This window comes from Uloborus diversus, chromosome 5 (assembly GCF_026930045.1).
Source record: "Uloborus diversus isolate 005 chromosome 5, Udiv.v.3.1, whole genome shotgun sequence".
NCBI classification, from domain to species: Eukaryota; Metazoa; Arthropoda; class Arachnida; order Araneae; family Uloboridae; genus Uloborus; species Uloborus diversus.
The window spans coordinates 150,978,677-150,990,696 of NC_072735.1; the positions used below are offsets into that span (position 1 = coordinate 150,978,677).

The 12,020-nt window shown below is 34.5% G+C and overlaps 1 protein-coding gene across 1 annotated transcript in view; it reads right to left on the minus strand.

The window, feature by feature from the left end:
• Nucleotides 1-12,020, minus strand: part of LOC129223193 (uncharacterized) — a 53,396-nt gene that overhangs the window by 2,193 nt on the left and 39,183 nt on the right. Inside the window, exon 8 of the mRNA XM_054857760.1 lies at nt 6,238-6,423. Within this exon, the coding sequence (XP_054713735.1) occupies nt 6,238-6,423 (186 nt within the window). The remainder of the gene's footprint in view (nt 1-6,237; nt 6,424-12,020) is intronic.

Sequence of the window (12,020 nt, forward strand, 5' to 3'; positions counted from 1 at the left end):
ATGTTAAAGAAACGTGAGTCATGATTTTTGCATTTTTGATGCTATATGTAGCAATTAGTTAAATTTGGTACATTTCGGCCTCCCCCCCCCCACGAACCCTAGCATTCGTTAAAAATTTTAAAATTCAAGGTTTGTAGCTACATTTTCCCAAATTTTCAAAGTTTACAAGCACTTGAAAATGAAATTTATTTTTACTTTCTTCTATATCTAATATATAGAAGAAAGTATTGGATTCGTGCAAATTTTCGAATTTCGACAGATTCGAACGTTTTGAGGTGTGCTGAGTCCATTTCGACTATTTTTGGAAAATGTCTGTCTGTGTGTATGTGTGTCACGTCTGTGTGTGATCAGTTTTTTGTGGCCGCTCTACAGCAAAAACTACCGCATGAAATCGAACGAAACTTGGTGCACATATGTGCCCCTATGTGAACTTGTGCCCATTGGTTTTTAGCGCGAATTCCTCCAAGGGGGGGTGGAGCAATGGGACGTTTTTTGAGTTACGCGTGATTGCTATTCCTCAGGAAGTAACTGGCGGAATCAAACAAAATTTGGTCCATATGTTGCCAGTAACAGGAACAGGTGCTGATTCAATTTTGGTGTCAATAACTCAAACGGGGGTTGAGCTATAGAACGTTTTTTGTCGTCAATTGTGACTGCTGTATCTCAAGAAATAATGAACGGAATGAAAGAAAAAATTATCGGCAAGTAGCCCTTAGTGGGTATAAGAGCTGATTTTATTTCGGTGTCAACAGCTAAAAAGGGGTCAGCGCAATTGCCTGTTCTTTTTTTCCATTGTGAGTGCCCTATCTCAAGAAGTAATCCTACGTTCTGGTTGAAATTTGGAATATGTGTGAATCCATATGTAAACAGGCTTTGGTTCAATTTTGGCGCCAATCGCGCGAAGAGGTGCTGATTTATTTTTATTATCATTATTTTTTAGCGAATAAAAATAGGTTTATTAATGCAACAATAAGAAAGATAAATCGTAATAGATTGTTGTCTGCGTATTTCTCGTGATTTTAATTGTATGGAAATGATCGGAAATATTATCTCAACTAGTGGCACCCGCACGGCTTCGCCCGTAATAGAAAAATTAAAGGTCTTTTGTTCGCCTGTATATTTACAAATAATGTAAGGTGAATTTTCTCGCCAATTGGCTTGTACCGTCGTTACAGTTCCACGTTATGATAATTTCGTATCTCGCCAATGGGCTTGTGCCCATGTTACGGTTCCACGTTATGATGATTTCGTAATTTATGATAGTTTTTTTCTTAAAATTGGAATAAAAAAAGAACCACATCGAATTTTCGAAAAATCGCTTCGAGGTGCACACCCCCATGTTACATACTAACTTTGTGCCAAATTTCATGAAAATCGGCCGAACGGTTTAGGCGCTATGCGCGTCACAGACATCCTACAGATATCCTACAAACATCCTACAGACATCCAGACATCCTCCGGACAGAGAGACTTTCTGCTTTATTATTAGTAAGGAAGATAAAGAAGATGATTTAAAATTTTTAACTGTTGCCATCTTATGTTTGTTAATAAATAAAATATTTTTAATTAATTCAAGCAAGGCTTTTAAAATAACTTTCAATTTTCGCTCTTTGCTTTGCTTTTGCAATAATTCAGACATTGGGATGGTCGTCAAGTTTTTGCATGTGTAATTTCGTTTTTGTTGGGAATATTGCTTCCTCGTCAAGCATGGGGAGGGATCAGAAAAAAAAAGAAAAATATAGAAGAAAGTTTCGTGATAGCCACAACATACTAGTTTTAAAGTACGTTTTATTTTTTAGGGACTCAATTTTCCGGGAATTAGAAAACCCCAAAAAAGCAGGGCCCTAAGTTGTAGCCTGTTTAGCTTATAGGTATATCCAACAATGCATATGCATCCACGCAATTTTTTCCAACATAAATAACAGTCAAACCTCGTTATTGCGACGCTGTCAAGTCACTTTTTCATAGTTCCGAACTTATAGCATATAGCCTTGATGAAAGTTGCTCCGGATATCACGACAGTGTTCATCGTGAAACTCCGTTTACCATGACATTTTGGGCTGCTTCGACAAGATCGAATTCTTCTTTACAATTAAAATAATTTCAGTGCAATAGTGAAAGCATCTGGAAAAGTTTACTGTAAGAATTTCTAAAAGGCGATAAATATACCTGTGTGATATAGCCCATGCATGTCACCTCAAGAATGACAAGGCGTATAAACTATTCCGTTTATGACCGCCCTCTGGCTATGACAACACTTTGTAAAGAGTCCAAGGGTGACGTGTGTGTGAGAGTGATATTAATGTATATCTTCACTAATAATAAAGCGGAAAGTCTCTTTGTCTGGATGTCTGTGACGCGCATGGCGCCTAGACCGTTCGGCCGATCTTCATGAAATTTGGCACAAAGTTAATTTGTAGCATGGGGGTATGCACCTCGAAGCGATTTTTCGAAAATTTGATTTTATTCTTTTTTTATTTCAATTTTAAGAACATTTTTCCGGAGCAAAATTATAAGATGGACGAGTAAATTCCGAACTTATCATGACGTGGAATGGGAGAACGGGATAGCCAGTTGGCGAAAAAATTCGTCATCCATTATTTGTAAATATACAGGCGAACCGAATGACCTTTTAATTTTTGAACTACGGGCAAAGTCGTGCGGGTACCACTAGTACATTATGAATAAATAAAGAGGGTTGGTAATTCTTTATTATTGTTTAGAACAATTATTTTGAAGCTCTAATGCTGCCTTTAGGGTTATTGTCCACTTAGTTACATTATCCTCTATGATGCTTAAAGACAGGCCCGTCATTTCAAAACTTCCCATGGAGGGGGGGGGGCAAAGAGTTTGGGTTCAATACAAGGGGGTCAGTTGTCTCCCCCCCCCCTCTCCGATCGCCTAAATGACGGGCCTGCTTGAAGAATGTAACAGAATAGTAAATTTGTAATAACACTAACAAGCAAATATTTCAAAATAAGGCTGCTTTGACATTTCGATTGATGTATTTAGTTTCTTTAACCCTTTACAATCGTAATTGAACTTGAACTATGTACTTTTTAATCTACTTGAAATAATATTTTCATTCAAACAAGATTTTTCTTTTTTGATGAAAATATATTAGAATGGCACTTGCAGATTTATGGGCTTTCCCTGGTCTGGACCTTCTATGAATGGGACACTGACTTAGAAACTGTCTCCTTCTACTGGTGGGATTGGCGAACGGAGCTCCCCGAGTTATAAAGATATGTTACTGCTAAAGCCTGAAAGCCGTTAATCAGCACAGTGTCAAGTTTATCTGCTAATAAAAGAAAATAAACAAATCGATGATAAAATTTTGGTTGTGTCAGTACTCCGCTGTATGTAACTTCAAGAAAACAAAGCACAGATGGTTTTTATGGTTTTTCTGAAATAATACTTAAGGAAGTGTCACCAATGAAAATTTTACAAAAATTGTCAAAGAATAATTGAGAGGCATAATTTTGAGGGTTAATTTTTAAATGTTACAAAATACAAATTATGAAGTTCCGTATTGTGTAACGGCACCAGTTACAGACATGCTCAAGACATCGCTCAAAAGTTAACTATATTTTTGTGCCTTTTAATTTATTTATCCTTTTTAAACTATTTTTCTCTCATGCAACTACATCTTATCTAACGTTTGGCTCCTTCTGGATCCTCTGAATTAGTTAATTCTATTTTTATTTGCTCAGTTTCGAAAAAAGGTAAGCCCCCCCCCCTCCCCAGTAGTGATTGCAATACCGGTATTTGGAGCTATTTCGCAATTTCTTAATACCGATGTTTGTTGTTGTAGAATACCGGTAATTACGGCATTAGCTAAAAATAATGAATAGTTTTTAATTAAGTAGTTTTCAATTTAACTAATTAGCTATCCTACTGTTATTTTTAATAAAAATTCCTTTTTCGATGAGACAGTACGAAAATCAATCTATTGAAATAAAAATGAGGCTTCAAAAGCACGAATTTATAGAACATTAACTTATAAAAGTAGCGGAAAGATTACAAAATGATATTTTGATTAATAGATGGTGTTTACGAGTCATACTTCCGTTAGTTTATGTGAACGACGTTTTTATTTTCTAAATTTCCTAGACTTGCCCTTTTGTGAAAATTAATTTTGGGTGCAATGAAGGGTTGGAATTTAAGTGTTGTGCTATGAACAATTTATTCCAACCATATTGCAGCAATTCGTTATGATATATATTTTTTAATATTTTTCTCAACTGTACTGAGTTTTGAGAGAAACGTTTTCTTGTTAGCATTAAAACAGTAATTTGCTGTCACCGGTATTAGCATGTTGTTCTGTCTCTCTATGCAGTTTTACACTAAGTGAGATGATATTTATAATGCCTTAAACATTTGCAAAGAAATAAGGCATGATCAGTTGGAAAATATTTTCAGATATTTACATAAATGTAAGAAATTTTGAAAATACAAAGAAAATTAAAAAAAATAAAAAAAAAATAAAAAGAAACTAACAAGATCAACTTCATTGTTAATTTCAAATAAAAGACTTAATAAAAAGTAAACACAAACCTACTGTCTAACCACGGAATGTATGGAAAGGCAAACATCCGGTTTACACGCGGAAATGGAAGCATCTATTAGTTTTCAGGGATGTCAGATTTTGCAGATGTATGTTAGCCTTTAAATTAAGCAGAGTCTCATTCAAATGAGCGGAATACGCGCATAAAATTTTTATTTTCCCCCTCATTCAGATGGAGTCGCCTTAACTGGATGTTTGCCAATTCCATATAATCCGTGGTCAAACAGTATTCTGACCAAAAGGAAATCGCTGAACATGATGTTAATACTGGAAAGTAACTGTCGCTCGAAGAATAGTTACAATTAGCTGTAAATGGATGCCTCAGTTGCCACATTGACTAACTCCACTTAAAAAAATCATCATTTTCTACTTTAATAGTGCCTAATCAATGCTTAGCATGTGAATTGATATTAAAGTTTTGGTTCAGTACATTTCTGACCATGTGATGGCAGAAAATGTAACACGAATTTCTATTCACTCCTATGGTCAACACCATCTACTTCATAACTTTTCTCTACTTTTTGTTTTATGGAGTTAATCGATTTGGCAAGTGAGGCATCCAAACACACACAAAAATGATTTTGACGAAAACCAACTCGCTAAAGACCGAATTATTTGAAGATGAAGACCTTTCAGGCAACTGTTGGAGGTGTATCGCACACCATTATTAACAGTACCACCGGCCTGCATGACTTCAGAAGGAATATTTTCAACTGCGGAAAATTAGTTCACTAAAATGAGTTCCAGGCTTAGTGACAATTAAATAGATCCATTGCGTTTCTTGCTATTATTGATTTTTATTATGATATTTGCTCCTTTATTTTATATTTATTCACAATAAGAAAATAATGCTCGTTTTGAACAAAATAATAAAATATGGCAACGAAACACAATGTTTTAAAATGTTTTTTGGGGAAATTTCCAATACTGGTATCAATACCATTATTCCGGTATCACGTTAAAAAAATACCGAATACCGGTATTGTATTTTTCTTCCGGTATTACAATCCCTAACCCCCAGTAACAGACAACGAAAAATCTGATGACACTCAGCAACAGACATTATGAGGAAAGGACGAGTGATGGACATAATTCCCTTTTTCTCTTCAAAATTTGCAATAGTTCTTTACTTTTAGAACAAAAGTCATTAAATTCAAATGAACATGAAACACTAGCTGACCTCGTGGTGGCTGTCCATAACCTTTCACCACTGCCTTGTAAATAGCAACTGGATCATAAAATCCACTCTGATAATACTAGATGGTTGTACCGCATTCATGGGTCACAGCAACATCAGTTTAACCCGCCTAAAATTATTATTTAAATCCAAACTTATGACTGTCTATTAAATGAATGATATACCAACGTTTTGATGCACAAAAATTGCAAATTACTGCAGACACATGTTTTGGTGTTACAAGGAACAACTTTTTCAATACAAAGAAGTGTGAGCTTTTGTATGAAGTGTCATCCGAAAAAAGCAACACGGTGGACTGGACCCTTGTCTGTGACTGGTCACCTTACCCTACAATGTTGTTCATTTAATTTCAGTACCGAACCTTTATCTAAAAAAAGCCATGCTCTTCGTCATTTAGTGGTATGGTTTTTCAATTTAATTGCACTGATTATAGCTAATAGTAGCAATGATACAATATACGCCAGGCTGATACCTCTGTCGTCCATATGGAAATTCTGTATGGCTCGCATCATGCGAGCACATGATTGGAAGTCCTGGCATTCATTCATTGCTGTGTGGTGGATGAAGAGGTGTGGAACCGGCACCGTCATTTTCTCTGTACTTTTGGGGACACGAGCACCCCATGAGGCCCTTGAGACTATCTCCACCCCCTCACACCCTGTAATGAAGAAACACATTCATAAACGGCACAACATATTTAGATAGAAAAACTTAAAAGTTACATTACTTGAACGACATGAGAAACATCAGTTTTAAGTATTCGCTATGACGTATTTTATGCACCACTCCCATTTCCCGAGAAATATCAATTTTGTTTAGGTGTTTTCTCAATTTGAATTGCTTGAAAAAATGTGGACGCATTTAAAGCTGCTAGAATACTTAAGAATTAAAAAAAAAAAAAATGGTGCATACAGTATATGTGTATAGCACACGCACGAGTAGTAGGGGAATGTGGGGTGAAGTGAAATATAAGAAAACCTACTTTTTTCAAAATGAACAAAATGGAAATTTTTATTAAGACTTAAGGTACGCAAAAAAAAGAACAATGTATTCTATGATAAAACTGGCATTGAAACATCATTTTTAAGATTTGGCATAAAAATTTTACCTTCAAAAAAGTGAACATTTTTTTCACTTTTTTTTTCACATGGCGCATTTTTCACTTTTTTTTTCACATGGCGTAAAGCGTAAAATAGAATATTAATTGAATGTAATCGTTTCAATTTGACAATCAAAAATATTTTTGATTAAATGAATGAGTAAATAAAAGAATGAAGGAAGAAATAAATAGACAATGAAGCAAAACGAATAAATGAATAAAACAATTAACCAATATATGAGAAAAAAAAATGAGAGAATAAAATAAGAAAATTGTGAATGAATAAGAAAATAATTGAATGAATGAACAAATAAGTGAATTATCAAATGATGGAATGTGAATAAATTAATTAATACATGACTACGTAAAAAAATTAACGAATGTTTAAATTAGTAAATGGAATGATCTATTTCACTTTGCCCCATCCACTTTGTCCCGCAAGCAGATGACTAAATGCTAAATATTCGAAACAAAAATCAGCTTAATATTAAATAAATAAATAGTGCAAAGAATATTAGTAGGTCTAAATTAATATTTCAAATGTTAATATAATAAGAACTTTATCATTTTATAATAACAAAAATTAATTTTGACTTAGAAAAAATATTACAATACGAGTATCATTTTTAAAAAAAAATGTTTGTATTATCGTGTGCTTTGATCTTCAGAGATGACTTTTTCCTGACTAGAATAGATCACATATGGTACTAGTATATGGTTAAAATTTGTACCTCAGAAACAGACTAACGTAAGTCCAAAAATGGCGATTTTCAGTTTATTACTGCATTGTATGTATAATCTTATACCGCATTGAGCCATAACAACGAAATTGTTTTAAAAAGTTCCTTTACAATTTAACCGGTGCTATAACAGCGTAAGTCCCACCTTTGTTTGATCCAGGGAAACGCGTCCACTTAATAACAAATGGCTTGAATGTTGTGAAAAATATCGTCTGTTATTAACGAAATAATATTGGTTAAAAAAATAATAATTAAACAGAATTATTCATTTGCATAAGTTCTTAATTTATCGTCTGCATAGATTACAATCTTTTGTCAACATGTTTTGGCAAGAGTGAGAGTTGTTATTGTGCTTGGAATATTAAAATGCGTCGGTCTGTTTTTTAAACAGTTATTGAGAATTTCATTTTTTTTTTATTTTTAAGTGAAGCATTAAGAGACATTGCGATGAGTTTTTTGTTGCATGCTGATTCATCTTTATCTTCTTTATCTTTTCTTCATTTTTATCTTTACTAATAATAAAGCTGAAAGTCTCTGTCCGGATCTCTGTCTGTCAGGATCTCTGGGACGCGCATAGCGCCTAGACCGTTCGGCCGATTTTCATGAAATTTGGCACAAAGTTTATAGCATGGGGTGTGCACCTCGAAGCGATTTTTCGAAAATTCGATGCGGTTCTTTTTCTATTCCAATTTTAAGAACAAAATTATCATAAGATGGACGAGTAAATTACGAAATTATCATAACGTGGAACCGTAACATGGGTACAAGCCAATTGGCGAGAAAATTCACCATACATTATTTGTAAATATACAGACGAACCAAAAGACCTTTAAATTTTTCTATTACGGGCAAGCCGTGCGGGTACCATTAGTTTGCAATAAACGATGATCATTGCTCGGATAGAATGCAGTCGAATAATGATTCAACGTTTTCTTCAAGAACAAGCTTACAAAGTGAATCGTTAAGTACTGATATTTCTCCTACGATATCAGGTATGCCTTTAAATGACAGAGTAAATGCAGTTTCTCTGGTCCCGTATAGTTCCTCGGATAGTGAGGAGAATGAAAACATTGAAAATCAAAATAAAGGAAAAGGGAGGAAAAGAGTAAGAAATGGGAAAAAAATGGAAAAAAAAAAGTAAGGAAGAAGAACAGGCTAAACGGAAAAGCTTATATGTTAACACAAAAATTTTTGTCACCAATGAAAAATCAATTAAGTCCCCCAGCAATGATAAGTCAAAAAAAAAAAAAAAAAAAAAAGAAAAAAATTAATTTGAATTCTGAAATTTTGAATTCAAATTATGTTTTTCTCAATCACGAATTGAGACAGGACCCTACTCATTGGAGTTATTGTTTCTAGAAACGGCTCCTGTCCCCCCCCCCCAAGTCTGCCTCTCCTCCTAGGCGGTTAGTTGTGCATAGTTGTGTGTGTGCGTAGACCTGTGTGTATGTACGTAGGCGTGTGTGAGTGTATGTGTGTGAACGTGCGTGTGTATAAGACATGGACGCCTCCGACCAGGAGAAGCCGATAGCTCAAAACCGGAGCAGCCGCGCCGCGCCGCCAGCAGAGGACGGTGGGCGGTGGTGCTGCAAAGGCTTCTGGTCCAAGTTGAAAAAGGCACGGACACCAAAAACGGTCAAATGAGAACAATAAGCAATCGTGATTGCTCAAAAAAAAATGCTGTCAGAGATTTACAGAGGAACAAAGAGTAAAAATTCATTTTGACTATTGGAACCCTGTAAGGAGCTGGGATTCTAAAAGGCAATTTGTACTTTTATGCATAAAAACTAAGCCTGTTGCAAGAAAACGTAAAAGAGATGGCACGAAGGGAAGCAAAACCAAAAGCCATACATTTGTTTTAAATTTTAACAACAGGGAAGAAGTAGTTTGCAAAACATTCTTTCTCAATACGCTATCTATTTCTGAAACCTTTATGAGAGTCGCATTAGAAAAAGCCAGCGAATCTACGTTGGTGATACCAGACCAGAGAGGTAAGCTCATTCCTATAAATAAAGTAGCAAATGATAGGTTAGAAATAATCAAAGCACATATTTCAAAGTTTCCAATGTATGAAAGCCACTACAGCAGGGAAAGATCCAAACGTAAATACCTGGGCAACCACCTAAACATTTACGAAATGTACTCACTATACGTCAATGAATGCGAGAAAAAAAAATAAGCCAGAGAAAAAGTGGGTCTATTCAAAAGTTTTCAATGAAGACTTCAATTTGTCTTTCCACTTGCCTGACAACGACATTTGTGATATTTCTGACAAATTAGATTTTGAATTAAAAAATGAAAGAACTGTGGAAAAATGCAACGAAATTAAAGTCAAAAAAGAAAAGCACTTGGAAGTTTCACTTAGACATGAGTTAAAAAGAGCAGATAAACAAAAAGGCCGTGCTAATAACGGCTGGAGAGTCGTCATGTCTGATCTCCAAAAATGACTTCCTACTCCAGACTTGAAGAACTCTCAAAGTTTTTACTCAAGAAAACTCTGGACATTAAATAGTACTATTCTTGACACAACCACCGACAAAACTTGGTGTATGATTTAGGATGAAGTGACAGCCGGGTGAGGAGGAAATAAAATTGCATGATGCTTATATATATGTATATATATATATATATATATTCACATGGGCAAATGAACTTAAATTCTGAAAATCCAACTGAAAACTTTACGGTATGGACTGATAATTGCAGTGGCCAAAATAGGAATATCAATATGGTGTTCATGTACATACGGATGTTAGAAAAAAATTTCTACTTTAAAAGAAATAAACCACAAGTTTCTACTTGCTGGACACACTCGCATGGAAGTTGAAGGAAAGCATATAGTGTTATAGAGCGAGCTAAAATACAATTAAAAAACCCCACTATTTACACTACGAATGATTGGGCTAATTTTATTAGTTCGTGTTCAAGAAAAAACCAGTTTCTTGTAAGAAAGATGGACCTTGAAGACTTTTTAGGTTTTCTTTATTTGAGGAGCAAAGAAGCTCCTTTTGTTTCAAGAAAGACAAGCACTAATAAAGAGCCATTTTTGATATCGAACGCACTTTGGTTGCAGCTTCGAAAAGGAGACAGTAAATTGTCTTATAAGACCAGCTTTGCAGATGAATCCTTTAAAGCAGTTGAATTAAAAAGAAATAAACGAGAAGAAAGGGTTGTTATGCCAAAGACAATTCCAAAATTAAGACTAACCACAAAAAAGATAAGTAATGAAAAGTACAGAGACCTTAGGAATTTGATGCAGTGGATTCCTATAGAGTATACACCTTACTTTGAAAATCTTCCACATGGAGAAAACGAAGGAAACTTTCCTGAAGATGATTCAACTGCTCTGGACTAAGATCATCTGCAGTTCATAGACTATCTCAGTTTTTTTTTTCTAAATTTTAAAATTAAATACTTGCTTATATATTCTAATTCTAATTGTCAATTACTTTTTGTATTAAAAGTATCATTAAACTTTTACTATGAACATTTACAGTTTAAAAATTTTTTTAAACGGTTTTAAAAGTAAAGTGTTTGGTGTAAATATACAATAATGTAAGCTTAGTTCTGATATAATGAGCTATTAAATCTTTAATTACATAAATATTGTTAAATTGTACGGAAATAGACCAATAAGGAGTATAGCATACATTTTTTTTAAAAAAGTTAACATTCATATTTTGTCTATGTAACTAGGAAATGAAATCCTTCCTCTCAGTTTTTACCAGAGACGCAGATTCGGAGTCTAATTAATTTTGGGGCAAAAAAATTTGATTCGGAGCCGGGATTTGAAGGTTTGAAATCCCAAACGCCGAAATCGGAGTTGGTCATTTTCTCTCTGGGTCTGCTACTCTGCTTGTGCTACGGAGTCAGTCGGAATCCGAGTCGAAATAATTTTGGAGTAAAGGGGTCTGAGTCTAAGGCTCTAAAATTCCCGAAATCGAAGTTGGTCATTTTCAATCCGAACCCACAACCCTGGTTTTTACACTCTCGTACCAAGTAGATTTATGTGACTTACGTTACTGAGCTCTGAGGTACGGAACTGTTTTCGATGTTAAACCACAATAACGTAAGTTCAGTTCTGATATAGTGAATCATTTTGAATTTTATAAATAATTGTAAAATTGTTCAAAAATTAACCAACAAGACATGAAGTATACATATTTTTTTAGTATTAACAGTCATATTTTGTAGCGTAATTTATATAATAGCTTTGCAACAAGGCAACAAAATCATTATTTTCTGTTCTTTCGCTCTACTGCAAAATTATCATAATGTGGCTTACGTTTGTCTGGCTTTGAGGTACAGAAATATTGCCCGATAGGTGACGGAAGAAACAGAAAATGTTTCACCATTTCACTTTGGCCCACTTTCCCCTACTAACTGGTATATAAAAAGCAATCTGGAGAGTATGTA